The sequence below is a fragment of the Oncorhynchus mykiss genome, chromosome 27 (assembly GCF_057628025.1).
Source record: "Oncorhynchus mykiss isolate SJ-2025 chromosome 27, ASM5762802v1, whole genome shotgun sequence".
Taxonomy (NCBI): Eukaryota; Metazoa; Chordata; class Actinopteri; order Salmoniformes; family Salmonidae; genus Oncorhynchus; species Oncorhynchus mykiss.
In genome coordinates, this window is record NC_143048.1 from 52,205,598 (window position 1) to 52,222,910 (window position 17,313).

The 17,313-nt window shown below is 39.7% G+C and overlaps 1 protein-coding gene across 3 annotated transcripts in view; it reads left to right on the top strand.

The window, feature by feature from the left end:
• LOC110507254 (nectin-1-like) overlaps positions 1-17,313 on the top strand; it is a 453,892-nt gene that overhangs the window by 178,747 nt on the left and 257,832 nt on the right. Inside the window, exon 6 of one of the 3 annotated variants that reach the window (XM_036964625.2) lies at positions 4,244-8,518. The exons of the other annotated variants lie outside the window; for them this stretch is intronic. Within the exon in view, the coding sequence (XP_036820520.2) occupies positions 4,244-4,749 (506 nt within the window). The 3' untranslated portion in view covers positions 4,750-8,518. Of the gene's footprint in view, positions 1-4,243; positions 8,519-17,313 lie in introns of those variants that run through there. 3 annotated transcript variants of the gene reach the window in all.

Here is a 17,313-nt window from a genome sequence, read left to right on the forward strand (position 1 = left end):
CCAATCATCAGTCATTTGTGTAAGTGCTGTGCTTGTTGAATGTCATTCTCTATAAGCGTGCTGAAATTATGTTGTCAATTTGTTTACTGTGAAATAGCATTGCATCTGGTCAAACACAAGTTTTTTCCAGTTGTTTACTAAGGGTTGGTAACAGGCTGATTGGTCAGCTATTTGAGCCAGTAAAGGGGTTTTTAATATTCTTGGGTAGAGGAATGACTTCAGCTTCCCTACAGGTCTGAGGGAACACACTTTCTAGTAGGTTTAGATTGAAGATATGGTAAATAGGAGTGGCAATATCGTTCGCTATTATCTTCAGTAATTTTCCATACAAATTGTCAGACCCTGCTGGCTTGTCATTGTTGATAGACAACAATACTTTTTTCACCTCTTCCACACTGACTTTATGGAATTCAAAAGTACAGTTCTTGTATTTCATAATTTGGTCCGATATACTTGGATGTGTAGTGTCAGCGTTTGTTAGTGGCATGTCATGCCTAAGTTTGCTAATCTTACCAATGAAAAAATCTTTAAAGTAGTTGACAATATCAGTAGGCTTTGTAATGAATGAACCATCTGATTTAATGAATGATGGAGCTGAGATAGACTTTTCTCCAAACATTTCATTTAAGGTGCCCCAAAGCTTTTTACTATCATTCTTTATGTTATTTACCTTTGTTTCATAGTATAGTTTATTCTTTTTATTCAGTTTAGTCACATGATTTCTCAATTTGCAGTACGTTTGCCAATCGGTTGTGCTGACAGACTTATTTGCCTTTTGCTTCATCCCTCTCAACCATACAATGTTTCAATTCCTCATCAATCCACAGGGATTTAACAGTTTTTACTGTCATTTCCTTAATGTGTGCTTATTAGTAACTGGAATAAGGAATTTCATAAATGTGTCAAGTGCAAAGTCTGTTTACTCCTCATTACACACCACAGACCAGCAAATATTCTTTACACCGTCAACAGTGGAATTACTACAAAACTTATTGTATGACCTCTTATACACTATATTAGGCCCAGCCTTTGGAACTTTGGTTTTCCTAGATATGGCTATTATACTGTGATCACTACGTCCTATGGATTTGGATACTGTTTTAAAGTACATTTCTGCAACATTAGTAAAGATGTTATCAATACATGTTGATGATTTCATTCCTGTGCTGTTTGTAAACTACCCTGGTAGGTTGACTGATAACCTGAACCAGGTTGCAGTGACTGGTTACAGTTTGAAGCTTTTCTTGAGTGGGCAGCTTGATGAAGGCCAGTCAATATTTAAATCACCCAGAAAACCTCTGTTGATATCACATACATTATCAAGCATTTCACACACATTATCCAGATATTGACTGTTAGCGCTTGGAGGTCTACAGCAGCTTCCCACCAGAATGGGCATTAGGTGAGGCAGATGAACCTGTAGCCATATGACTTCAACAGTATTTAACATTATCCAGATACTGAGCTGTCTATAGCAGCTTCCCACCAGAACGGGCTTTAGGTGAGGCAGATGAACCTCTAGCCATATTACTTCAACAGTATTTAACATGAGATCCTCTCTATTCTTTACAGGAATGTGGTTCTGAATATAAACAGCAACACCTCCACCATTGGCATTTCTGTCTTTTCTGTAGATGTTATAGCCATGTATTGCTACCATTGTATAATGAAAGGTATTATCTAAGTGAGTTTCAGAGATAGTCAGACTATGAATGTCATCTGTTACTAGTAAGTTATTAATTTCATGATGCACTTTTCTGGGATGCTTGGTTGTTTTCATTGCTTTACAGGGAAGCTTAGCAGAAGTAGATATGCTCATGTTATTTATGTTAGTGCAGGATGAGCTGCACACAGTGGACTTCCTACTAGGACACACCACCTCAGTGGTCTTCCTACTAGGACACACGACCTCAGTGTTAACAGTGGTCTTCCTATAGGACACACCACCTCAGTGTTAACAGTGGTCTTCCTACTGGGACACACCACCTCCGTGTTAACAGTGGTCTTCCTACTAGGACACACCACCTCAGTGTTAACAGTGGTCTTCCTACTGGGACACACCACCTCCGTGTTAACAGGGGTCTTCCTACTAGGACGCACCACCTCAGTGTTAACAGTGGTCTTCATATAGGACACACGCCTACCCATATAGCATGTGTGTATCCTACCCATATAGCATGCATGTAGCCTACCCATATAGCATGCATGTAGCCTACCCATATAGCATGCATGTAGCCTACCCATATAGCATGCATGTAACCTAATGGACATCAGGGGAAGAGAGAGAGAAAGAGATAGGAGGGTTGAGATAGAGAGAGAGATATGAGGAGAGAGATGGAGAGGGATATGCAGTTATGCAGTATCGTTATGCAGTTGTATCGTTATGCAGTATCGTTATGCAGTATCGTTATGCAGTTGTATCGTTATGCAGTTGTATCGTTATGCAGTATCGTTATGCAGTATCGTTATGCAGTTGTATCGTTATGCAGTTGTATCGTTATGCAGTTGTATCGTTATGCAGTTGTATCGTTATGCAGTTGTATCGTTATGCAGTTGTATCGTTATGCAGTTGTATCGTTATGCAGTTGTATCGTTATGCAGTTGTATCGTTATGCAGTTGTATCGTTATGCAGTATCGTTATGCAGTTGTATCGTTATGCAGTTGTATCGTTATGCAGTTGTATCGTTATGCAGTATCGTTATGCAGTATCGTTATGCAGTTGTATCGTTATGCAGTTGTATCGTTATGCAGTTGTATCGTTATGCAGTTGTATCATTATGCAGTTGTATCGTTATGCAGTTGTATCGTTATGCAGTTGTATCGTTATGCAGTTGTATCGTTATGCAGTATCGTTATGCAGTATCGTTATGCAGTTGTATCGTTATGCAGTTGTATCGTTATGCAGTTGTATCGTTATGCAGTTGTATCGTTATGCAGTTGTATCGTTATGCAGTTGTATCGTTATGCAGTTGTATCGTTATGCAGTTGTATCGTTATGCAGTTGTATCGTTATGCAGTTGTATCGTTATGCAGTTGTATCGTTATGCAGTTGTATCGTTATGCAGTTGTATCGTTATGCAGTTGTATCGTTATGCAGTATCGTTATGCAGTTGTATCGTTATGCAGTTGTATCGTTATGCAGTTGTATCGTTATGCAGTTGTATCGTTATGCAGTTGTATCGTTATGCAGTTGTATCGTTATGCAGTTGTATCGTTATGCAGTTGTATCGTTATGCAGTTGTATCGTTATGCAGTTGTATCGTTATGCAGTTGTATCGTTATGCAGTTGTATCGTTATGCAGTATCATTATGCACTGTCGTTATGCAGTATCATTATGCAGTAATCAGTATGCAGTATCATTATGCACTGTCGTTATGCAGTATCATTATGCAGTAATCAGTATGCAGTATCATTATGCACTGTCGTTATGCAGTATCATTATGCAGTAATCAGTATGCAGTATCATTATGCACTGTCGTTATGCAGTATCATTATGCAGTAATCAGTATGCAGTATCATTATGCACTGTCGTTATGCAGTATCTTTTCAAATTTGTTGCATTACCTGCTTTCCATACTACAGGTATGATTCCAACCCTCTCTGCATTATCTCTACTTAATTATACATCTAATTGTACCATCTTTTCAAAGTTGTTGCATGACCTGTCTCATACTTCTGTACTTTAGGGATGATTCATATTAATTGTTACAGTTGCTGAATGATTCATTCTCTGCATGGCCATTTGTCTCACAAGGCTGAAAACAATAACCTTCAGATTTCCTGAAAGAGCATTTCATTATACACACTAAACTGATGACAATCATGATTTAATTTAAGCTTGAAAGTAAAGGCATTCTTTGCAAAACCCCAGGGAATACTCATATCCTGTTCAAGAATTGTGTAGGATTTCAGTTTGCATTGGTGTCTGTTTCCAACATGTTTGTCTCTTTGGGGACAGTGTGTGATGGACAGACAGACTGGCTGTGTGTTTCTTTCTCTCTTTCCTCTGCATGTGGCTAGCGATGACTAAAGCTTGCTTTGTAGCGGGGGTTTAAAGCCGCCTTTGGGGGTTGTCCACAGGCTCCTCCTCCTTCCTCCATCCTTTCTTCTCCCTTTGCTTATCCCTCCCTGTCTCCCTTCCCTCTTTCCTAAAAAATAGCACCTACACACCAAGCACACTCCCTCCTCCTGTTCCCACCTGAGCACTGACACACCCCTTCCATCTGTCTTTTCCTACCCAGAATTCCCTAACAACCCACCACCTGGGGGCCCTGAGATCCCGCAGGAGCAGCACAATGCGGGTGCCGTCATCGGGGGCGCCGTGGGCGGGGTCGTCCTGTTAGCGGCGGCCGCCACCCTGCTCTTTATGTTCCTGCGCCGCCGCCAGCGCACCTTCAAGGGCGACTACAGCACCAAGAAGCAGGTGTTTTCGAACGGCTACAGCAAGGCCGGGGGCCTGCCAGCCCACCCTCCCATCCCCAACAACCTGCAGTACCCAGATGACTCAGATGACGAGAAGAAGCCTGCCCAGATCGCTGTGACCGGAGGGTTCGAGGCAAGCGAGCGTGATTTTGATGGAGATGCGGAGGACTTGAAGAGGCCCTATTTCACGGTGGATGAAGGAGAGAGCAGAGATTACGACGAACGGACTCTTGCTTTCCAGTATGACCCCGAGACGGAGATCGCCGACGATATGGTGTCCCAAACCGATGGCTCTGTCATTTCAAAGAAAGAGTGGTATGTGTAGGGGACACAAACAACCAAACCAACCAACCGACCTCCCGTCTCACTCTCCTACCCTTCCCCTACCACCCCCTCACCTCCATTAGTCAACCCCATCCCGCCTTGCATCTCAGACATTCAGTCCAGTGCCCCTCCAAACCCCCAACCCCATCAGAACCCAGTCAATTAAAACCATGTTTTAAAAAATGCACTATCAAGTCCTAAGGAGCATGCAACAACATCAAAATGTCAACAAAACAACACATCAAAATGTCAACAACACATCAACAACTACATTGCATCAACATGTCAACAACAACACAACATGTCAACGTCAACAAAAACAACACAACATGTCAACAACAACATTACATCAACATGTCAACAACAACATTACATCAACATGTCAACGACAACACAACTTCAACATGTCAATGACAACACAACTTCAACATGTCAACAACAACATTACATCAACATGTCAACAACAACATTACATCAACATGTCAACGACAACACAACTTCAACATGTCAACAACAACACAACTTCAACATGTCAACAACAACACAACTTCAACATGTCAATGACAACATTACATCAACATGTCAACAACAACATTACATCAACATGTCAATGACAACACAACTTCAACATGTCAACAACAACATTACATCAACATGTCAACAACATTACATCAACATGTCAATGACAACATTACATCAACATGTCAACAACAACACAACTTCAACATGTCAATGACAACACAACTTCAACATGTCAACAACAACATTACATCAACATGTCAACAACAACATTACATCAACATGTCAACGACAACACAACTTCAACATGTCAACAACAACATTACATCAACATGTCAACGACAACATTACATCAACATGTCAACAACAACATTACATCAACATGTCAATGACAACACAACTTCAACATGTCAACAACAACACATCAACATGTCAACGACAACACAACATCAACATGTCAACAACAACACATCAACATGTCAACAACAACATTACATCATGGTGTATTGAAATTCCATTAGATGAAACTGCAAATAATACTAAACACGGTTTGTCATTGGACTCGTGTGCAACCACCATTGACTTTCAAGGCCAGACAGAAAGAGTGATCTGGTCGCTTGGATAATACAGGTGGATTATTGTTGTGTGTTTTTCCATGATATTCTAAATGTATTACATGTATAGAGACTTGGGAGAGATGAGGTATTTGCTAAGCACATTGTGAAAGTCCAACACTGGATGTATGATACATTGTTTTATTATTCTTCTCATCACCAATGCCTTTTCTGCTATTGTTTGTTTTTTTATAACTTGTTTATGTATGTAATGGGTTCAACTAGGGTAACTAGAGGGTACAGTAACTAAAGGGTACAGTAACATGTCAATCAAAACAACAGGTTTATATACTGTAGATATATATGAGTTATCTGATTGTGTTGTTTTAAGAGAATGAGATGTAATGCCATTACAGCCCCTTCTTCTCTCCCTGGCTTCTTATTGACTAGCAACACTACACAACAATACAAGACTGGGTTTAACCCAATGATGTATATAAACCCTGGATTGCTGATGCATTGTATTGGCCAATGAGAAGCTTTGAAGCCAACGGTTGGCTATATTGGCACTCCCCAGAATAAGTACTCCATAAGAATTAAAGGAAGTCTACAGTATTTCAATTACATGTTTCAAGGGCAAAATTCCATCTATTTAAGTATTTTTTGTTGTTGTAGTGGGGACAGTAACGCTAGTACTTTCAAAAAATTATACTTTAAAGCGGCAATATGTATGTTTTTAGGTGACTTGACCAAAGTCAGTTGGAAATGTGTGTTATAGATCTGCCGTTATCATTGAAAGCCAGGCTAAGAAGTGGTATATCTGTTCTATGTGCGCTCTTTCTGTGCTTCCCGTTCTTATGTTTCGTTTTTGCGTCTTTTACTTTCAGTTTATTACACCAGCTTCAAACAGCTGGAAATAAAATATGTTTTGTTATTTTTTGTTTAGCAGCGGTTTAGATGATACAATGATTCTCAACCCGGAAATGGTGGAGCGATGCTGCATAGTGCATATTTTTTGTTGTTGTGATATCCAATTGGTAGTTACATGCTTGTCCCATTGCTGCCACTTCCCTACGGACTCGGGAGAGGCAAAGGTCGAGAGCCATGCGTCCTCCGAAAAACAACCCTGCCAGCCGCACCAATGTGTCGGAGAAAACACCATCAAACTGGCGCCCTTAGTCAGCTTGCAGGCGCCCGGCCCACCACAAGGAGTCGCTAGAGTGCGATGGGACAAGGAAATCCCGTCCAGCCTCATGGGTCTCCGGTCACGGCCGGCTGTGACACAGCCTGGGATCGAACCCAGGTTTGCAGTGACACTTTAAGAACTGCGGTGCAGTGCCTCAGACCGCTACGCCACTCGGGAGGCCTGCATAGTGCATCTTTAAGGAAATATTTTTCCTTTTTTATTTTTATGTTTAGCTCACATAATATAATTAGAAAGTCTGCATTAAGGTGTCTGTTATAGAATACATGTTGAAAAACTAATGTAGACATTAATAAATGCATTTTTATAGCTTTTTACACCCCCTGTAAGTAATCTAGTGTATATATAAATCATTGGTTTAACAATGTATTACAGCTCCCTGCATAGTATACTATACGAGTACTACAGACTATAGTAGTGTAGTACAGAGTATACTATGTATTTTGGCCATGTATGTTCTAGCTGTTTTCCAAAGACATGACTGGTGTTTATTACTCTTCAGGGTGTGTACTGAGACCTGCGGCACATGTCAACACAACAAGCCATATGGACACGGCAGTAATACATACAGGCCTAGAGGAGATGCCAGTAGATATAGAAGGACAATGTGCCGGAATGTGCCCTAGTTTTAGTTTCAGATGATGAGTTGTTTTGGCGCCATCTTAGTTTGGCGGCCATTTTAGCTCCAGTGAGAAAACAGGTGAGAAGGGAGAAGGTCCTGCTGTCCTGAAGCATCCCTGTGACAAATTATCTTGTTATGGGTTGTAGCGGCATCATGTCATGTATTTTCAACATACAGAACAGTAATGCTTCCCTTACGCTCTGAGAAATGTAATTTCATGATCTGTATCTTAAACTTGAAAGGGTTTACCTAGGGGGTTTACCTAGGGGGTTTACCTAGAGGGTTTACCTAAAGGGTTATCCTAAAGGGTTTGCCTATTGTTTAATGACCCTAATTTTGTTATCATTGCTCTATTTTTCTTTATTCTAGTTTCTGTGTTTATTAGAGAGTTTGCATTACCTTGTGATTTCCGCAGAAGGCTTGTTCGATGGTGACTTTGAGTCCGTGGTGACTGTCTGACTGGGTAGAATTGGCCCTAAGGTACTATACCTCCACTCACAGCACCTTCTAACAGGACCCTCCAATGCACACAATGGAGACGAGAACAATGTTAAATGTGGGTGTTCATCTCTGCCTACAGAGAAACATGTTTTAAAAGCAAAGGGAACAGAAATATGATAAATGTTGTCTAACTGAATTTAGCAGCAGGTGTTTTTTCTTTGTGTTTAAATATAAATATATATCTCAACAGTCTGGATAAGAGTCTTTCACAATCTAGTCCAGTTGTGGCCAATATAAAATATATTTGATTTGTTTAACACTTTTTTGGTTGCTACATGATTCCAAATGTGTTATTTCATATTTTTGATGTCTTCACTATTATTCTACAATGTTTGAAAAAAGTAAAAATAAAGAAAAACCCTTGAATGAGTAGGTGTGTCCAAACTTTTGACTGTATATAATTTGTAACATCTCTATATGGATTCAAATGGGAGACAAATCAAACAGAAATAGATTCCTCTACAGCAGAACTGACTCCTTTAAAGAGGGGATTGGTTGGCTTTTAAACCCACAATATCTGCTGCCAGTAGCTGCGGTCCACTGCATAACTTTAACCTCAGTTTTCATGTGCAACTTTTAAGCCAATAACAGAATATTATTATGGTGAAAAAAATCTATGCAACATCTGTAACCAAGTACGAGTGGGAAATCTGTCCAACGATGGACATCAACACATAGAGAAGCCATTCTGGATGACTTTAAACTGGTTGACATCTTAAGCCTTGTTTTATGCATGTGATTTTATGTGAGAGTAGGTGGGAGTGGAAATATGGATGTTTTAGTGGTTCTCTTTTGTACAGAGAGCTAGTCTATGTCTTCACACATCAGCTCAGAGGGGAGGAGAACTCTTTGTAAGTGTCTGTAGGGAGGTGTGGTGGGCAGTCAGTGGTTGACAAAAGGATTTCGTTATGTAGAGACAAAAGACCCAGTCTACATCCCAAATTGCTCCCTATCATGTATAGTGCACTACTTAGAACCAGTGGACTATATAGAGAGTAGGGTGCACTACATAGAACCAGTGCACTATATAGAGAATAGGGTGTACTACTTAGAACCACTATATAGAGAATCCGGTGCACTGCTTAGAACCAGTGCACTATATAGAGAATAGGGTGCATTACTTAGAACCACTATATAGAGAATAGGGTGCACTTCTCAGAACCCGTGCACTATATAGGGAATAGGGTGCACTTCTTAGAACCAGTGCACTATATAGAGAATAGGGTGCACTACTTAGAACCAGTGCACTATATAGATAATATGGTGGACTACTTAGAGCCACTATATAGAGAATAGGGGGCACTACTTAGAACCAGTGGACTATATAGAGAATAGGGTGCACTACTTAGAATCACTATATAGAGAATAGGGTGCACTACTTAGAATCACTATATAGAGAATAGGGTGCACTATTTAGAACCACTATATAGAGAATAGGGTGCACTACTTAGAATCACTATTTAGAGAACAGGGGGCACTACTTAGAACCACTATATAGAGAATATGGTGCACTACTTAGAACCAGTGCACTATATAGATAATATGGTGGACTACTTAGAACCACTATATAGAGAAAGGGTGCACTAGTTAGAACCACTATATAGAGAATAGATGGTGCTACTTAGGGTGCACTACTTAGAACCAGTGCACTATATAGATAATATGGTGGACTACTTAGAGCCACTATATAGAGAATAGGGGGCACTACTTAGAACCAGTGGACTATATAGAGAATAGAGTGCACTACTTAGAATCACTATATAGAGAATAGGGTAAACTACTCAGAATCACTATATAGAGAATAGGGCGCACTATTTAGAATCACTATTTAGAGAACAGGGGGCACTACTTAGAACCACTATATAGAGAATATGTTGCACTACTTAGAACCAGTGCACTATATAGAGAATATGGTGCACTACTTAGAATCACTGTATAGAGAATCGGGTGCACTACTTAGAATCACTATATAGAGAATAGGGTGCACTATTTAGAACCACTATATAGAGAATAGGGTGCACTACTTAGAATCACTATATAGAGAATAGGATGCGCTACTTAGAACCAGGGGACTATATAGAGAATAGGGTGCATTACTTAGCACCACTATATAGAGACTGGGGTGCACTGCATAGAACCAGTTCACAATATAGAGAATAGGGTGTACTACTTAGAACCACTCTATAGAGAATAGGGGGCACTACTTAGAACCAGTGGACTATAAAGAGAATATGTTGCACTACTTAGAACCACTATATAGAGAATAGGGGGCACTACTTAGAACCAGTGGACTATATAGAGAATAGGGTGCATTACTTATTACCACTATATAGAGAATAGGGTGCACTACTTAGAAATAGTCCACTATATAGATAATGGGGTGGACTACTTAGAACCACTATATAAAGAATAGGATGCGCTACTTAGAACCAGTGGACTAAATAGAGAATATAGTGCACTACTTAGAACCACTATATAGAGAATAGGGGGCACTACTTAGAAACAGTGCACTATATAGAGAATAGGCTGCACTACTTAGAACCAGTGGACTATATAGAGATTAGGGTGCATTACTTAGCACCACTATATAGAGAATAGGGTGCACTAATTAGAAATAGTGCACTATATAGAGAATAGGGTGCACTACTTAGAACCAGTGGACTAAATAGAGAATAGAGTGCACTACTTAGAACCACTATATAGAGAATTGGGTGCAATACTTAGAACCAGTGCACTATATAGAGAATAGGGGGCACTACTTAGGACCAGTGGACTATAAAGAGAATAGGGTGCACTTCTTAGAACCAGTGGACTATATAGAGAATGGGGTGCAATTCTTAGAACCAGTGCACTATATAGATAATGGGGTGGACTACTTAGAACCACTATATAGAGAATAGGGTGCACTACTTAGAAACACTATATAGAGAATAGGGTGCACTACTTAGAACCACTATATAGAGTATGGGGTGCACTACTTAGAACCACTATATAGAGAATGGGGTGCACTACTTAGAACCAGTGGACTATATAGAGAATAGGGTGCACTACTTAGAACCTGTGGACTATATAGAGAATAGGGTGCACTACTTAGAACCACTATATAGAGAATGGGTTGCACTACTTAGAACCAGTGGACTATATTAGAGAATAGGGTGCACTACTTAGAACCACTATATAGGGAATAGGGGGCACTACATAGAACCAGTGCACTATATAGAGAATAGGGTGTACTACTTAGAACCACTATATAGAGAATAGGGTGCACTGCTTAGAACCACTATATAGAGAATAGGGGGCACTACTTAGAACCAGTGGACTATAAAGAGAATATGGTGCATTACTTTGAACAACTATATAGAGAATAGGGTGCACTACTTAGAAATAGTGCACTATATAGAGAATAGGGTGCACTACTTAGAACCAATGGACTACATTAGAGAATAGAGTGCACTACTTAGAACCACTATATAGAGAATAGGGTGCACTACTTAGAACCACTATATAGAGAATAGGGGGCACTACTTAGAACCAGTGGACTATATAGAGAATAGGGGCTACTACTTAGAACCACTATATAGAGAAAAGGGGGCGCTACTTAGAACCAGTGGACTATTTAGAGAATAGGATGCATTACTTAGAACCACTATGTAGAGAATAGGATGCACTACTTAGAACCACTATATAGAGAATAGGGTGCACTACTTAGAACCACTATATAGAGAATAGGGTGCACTACTTAGAACCACTGTATAGAGAATAGGGTGCACTTCTTAGAACCAGTGGAATATATAGAGAATAGGGTGCAATTCTTAGAACCAGTGCACTATATAGATAATAGGGTGGACTACTTAGAACCACTATATAGAGAATAGGGGGCACTACTTAGAACCAGTGGACTATATAGAGAATAGGGTGCACTACTTAGAACCACTATATAGAGTATAGGGTGCACTACTTAGAACCACTATATAGAGAATAGGGTGCACTACATAGAATCACTATATAGAGTATGGGGTGCACTACTTAGAACCACTATATAGAGAATCGGGTGCACTACTTAGAACCAGTGGACTAAATAGAGAATAGGGTGCACTACTTAGAACCTGTGGACTATATAGAGAATAGGGTGCACTACTTAGAACCACTACATAGAGAATAGGGTGCACTACTTAGAACCACTATATAGTGAATAGGATGCACTACTTAGAACCACTATATAGAGAATATGGTGCACTACTTAGATCCACTATATAGAGAATAGGGTGCACTACTTAAAACCAGTGGACTATATAGAGAATAGGGTGCACTACTTAGAACCTGTGGACTATATAGAGAATAGGGTGCTCTACTTAGGACCACTATATAGAGAATAGGGTGCACTACTTAGAACCACTATATCAAGAATTTGGTGCACTACTTAGAACCAGAGGACTATATTAGAGAATAGGGTGCACTACTTAGAACCACTATATAGAGAATAGGGGGCACTACTTAGAACCAGTTCACTATATAGAGAATAGGGGCTACTACTTAGAACCACTATATAGAGAAAAGGGGGCACTACTTAGAACAAGTGGACTATATAGAGAATATGATGCATTACTTAGAACCACTATGTAGAGAATAGGATGCACTACTTAGAACCACTATATAGAGAATAGGGTGCACTACTTAGAACCACTATATAGAGAATAGGGTGCACTACTTAAAACCAGTGTACTATATGGAGAATAGGGTGCACTACTTAGAACCACTATATAGAGAATTGGGGGCACTACTTAGAACCAGTGGACTATATATAGAATAGGATGCATTACTTAGAAGCACTATGTAGAGAATAGGATGCACTACTTAGAACCACTATATAGAGAATAGGGTGCACTACTTAGAACCACTATATAGAGAATAGGATGCACTACTTAGAACCACTATATAGAGAATAGGGTGCACTACTTAGTACCACTATATAGAGAATAGGGTGCACTACTTAAAACCAGCGGACTATATAGAGACAAGGGTGCACTACTTAGAACCTGTGGACGATATAGAGAATAGGGTGCACTACTTAGAACCACTATATAGAGAATAGGGTGCACTACTTATAACCACTATATAGAGAATGGGGTGCACTACTTAGAACCAGTGGACTATATAAGAGAATAAGGGTGCACTACTAAGAACCACGATATAGAGAATAGGGTGCACTACTTATAACCACTATATAGAGAATGGGGTGCACTACTTAGAACCAGTGGACTATATTAGAAAATAGTGTGCACTACTTGGAACCATTAAATAGGGAATTGGGGGCACTACATAGAACCAGTGCACAATATAGAGAATAGGGGGTACTACTTAGAACCACTATATAGAGAATATTGGGCACTACTTAGAACCAGTGGAATATATAGAGAATAGGTTGCATTACTTAGCACCACTATATAGAGAATAGGGAGCACTACATAGAACCAGTATACTATATAGAGAATAGGGGGTACTACTTAGAACCACTATATAGAGAATAGGGTAAACTACTTAGAACCAGTGGACTATATAGAGAATAGGGTGCACTACTTAGAACCTGTGGACTATATAGAGAATAGGTTGCACTACTTAGAACCACTATGTAGAGAATAGGGTGCACTACTTAGAACCACTATATAGAGTATGGTGTGCACTACTTAGAACCTGTGGACTAAGTTAGAGAATAGGGTGTACTACTTAGAACCACTATATAGAGAATGGGGTGCACTACATAGAACCAGTGCACTATATAGAGAATAGGGTGTACTACTTAGAACCACTATATAGAGAATAGGGTGCACTGCTTACAACCAGTGCACTATATAGAGAATAGGGTGTACTACTTAGAACCACTATATAGAGAATAGGGTGCACTACTTAGAACCAGTGGACTAAATAGAAAATATAGTGCACTACTCAGAACCACTATATAGAGAATAGGGGGCACTACTTAGAACCAGTGGACTACATAGAGAATAGGATGCATTACTTAGAACCACTATGTAGAGAATAGGATGCACTACTTAGAACCACTATATAGAGAATAGGGTGCACTACTTAGAACCACTATATAGAGAATAGGATGCATTACTTAGAACCACTATATAGAGAATAGGGTGCACTACTTAGTACCACTATATAGAGAATAGGGTGCACTACTTAAAACCAGCAGACTATATAGAGAAAAGGGTGCACTACTTAGAACCTGTGGACGATACAGAGAATAGGGTGCACTACTTAGAACCACTATATAGAGAATGGGGTGCACTACTTAGAACCAGTGGACTATATAAGAGAATAGGGTGTACTACTAAGAACCATGACATAGAGAATGGGGTGCACTACTTAGAACCATTATATAGGGAATTGGGGGCACTACATAGAACCAGTGCACAATATAGAGAATAGGGGGTACTACTTAGAACCACTATATAGAGAATATTGGGCACTACTTAGAACCAGTGGACTATATAGTGAATAGGGTGCACTACTTAAAACCAGTGCACTATAATAGCGAATAGGGTGCACTACTTAGAACCAGTGGACTATATAGAGAATAGGATGCATTACTTAGAACCACTATGTAGAGAATAGGATGCACTACTTAGAAACACTATATAGAGAATAGGGTGCACTACTTAGAACCACTATATAGAGAATAGGGTGCACTACTTAGAACCACTGTATAGAGAATAGGGGGCACTTCTTAGAACCAGTGGAATATATAGAGAATAGGGTGCAATTCTTAGAACCAGTGCACTATATAGATAATAGGGTGGACTACTTAGAACCACTATATAGAGAATAGGGGGCACTACTTAGAACCAGTGGACTATATAGAGAATAGGGTGCACTACTTAGAACCACTATATAGAGTATGGGGTGCACTACTTAGAACCACTATATAGAGAATAGGGTGCACTACATAGAACCACTATATAGAGTATGGGGTGCACTACTTAGAACCACTATATAGAGAATCGGGTGCACTACTTAGAACCAGTGGACTATATAAGAGAATAGGGTGTACTACTAAGAACCACGATATAGAGAATGGTGTGCACTACTTAGAACCATTATATAGGGAATTGGGGGCACTACATAGAACCAGTGCACAATATAGAGAATAGGGGGTACTACTTAGAACCACTATATTGAGAATATTGGGCACTACTTCGAAATAGTGCACTATATAGAGAATAGGGGGTACTACTTAGAACCACTATATAGAGAAAAGGGGGCACTACTTAGAACCAGTGGACTATATAGAGAATAGGATGCATTACTTAGAACCACTATATAGAGAATAGGGTGCACTACTTAGTACCACTATATAGAGAATAGGGTGCACTACTTAAAACCAGCAGACTATGTAGAGAAAAGGGGGCACTACTTAGAACCAGTGGAATATATAGAGAATAGGTTGCATTACTTAGCACCACTATATAGAGAATAGGGTGCACTACATAGAACCACTATATAGAGTATGGGGTGCACTACTTAGAACCACTATATAGAGAATCGGGTGCACTACTTAGAACCAGTGGACTATATAGTGAATAGGGTGCACTACTTAAAACCAGTGCACTATAATAGAGAATAGGGTGCACTACTTAGAACCAGTGGACTAAATAGAAAATATAGTGCACTACTCAGAACCACTATATAGAGAATAGGGGGCACTACTTAGAACCAGTGGACTATATAGAGAATAGGGTGCATTACTTAGCACCACTATATAGAGAATAGGGTGCACTACCTAGAAATAATGCACTATATAGAGAATATGGTGCACTACTTAGAACCAATGGACTATATTAGAGAATAGAGTGGACTACTTAGAACCACTATATAGAGAATAGGGTGCACTACTTAGAACCACTGTATAGAGAATAGGGGGCACTACTTAGAACCAGTGCACTATATAGAGAATTGGGGGCACTACTTAGAACCAGTGCACTATAAAGAGAATAGGGTGCACTTCTTAGAACCAGTGGAATATATAGAGAATAGGGTGCACTACTTAGAACCAGAGGACTATATTAGAGAATAGGGTGCACTACTTAGGACCACTATATAGAGAGGAGGGGGCACTACATAGAACCAGTTCACTATATAGAGAATAGGGGCTACTACTTAGAATCACTATATAGAGAAAAGGGGGCACTACTTAGAACCAGTGGACTACATAGAGAATAGGATGCATTACTTAGAACCACTATGTAGAGAATAGGATGCACTACTTAGAACCACTATATAGAGAATAGGGTGCACTACTTAGAACCACTATATAGAGAATAGGGTGCACTATTTACAACCAGTGTACTATATGGAGAATAGGGTGCACTACTTAGAACCACTACTTAGAACCACTATATAGAGAATAGGGTGCACTATTTAAAACCAGTGTACTATATGGAGAATAGGGTGCACTACTTAGAACCACTATATAGAGAATAGGGGACACTACATAGAACCAGTTCACTATATAGAGAATAGGGGGTACTACTTAGAACCACTATATAGAGAAAAGGGGGCACTACTTAGAACCAGTGGACTATATAGAGAATAGGATGCATTACTTAGAACCACTATATAGAGAATAGGGTGCACTACTTAGTACCACTATATAGAGAATAGGGTGCACTACTTAATACCAGCGGACTATGTAGAGAAAAGGGTGCACTACTTAGAACCTGTGGACGATATAGAGAATAGGGTGCACTACTTAGAACCACTATGTAGAGAATGGGGTGCACTACTTAGAACCAGTGGACTATATAAGAGAATAGGGCGTACTACTAAGAACCACAATATAGAGAATGGGGTGCACTACTTAGAACCATTATATAGGGAATTGGGGGCACTACATAGAACCAGTGCACAATATAGAGAATAGGGGGTACTACTTAGAACCACTATATAGAGAATATTGGGCACTACTTAGAACCAGTGGAATATATAGAGAATAGGTTGCATTACTTAGCACCACTATATAGAGAATAGGGAGCACTACATAGAACCAGTGGACTATATAGTGAATAGGGGGTACTACTTAGATCCACTATATAGAGAATAGGGTGCACTACTTAGAACCAGTGGACTATATAGTGAATAGGGTGCACTACTTAAAACCAG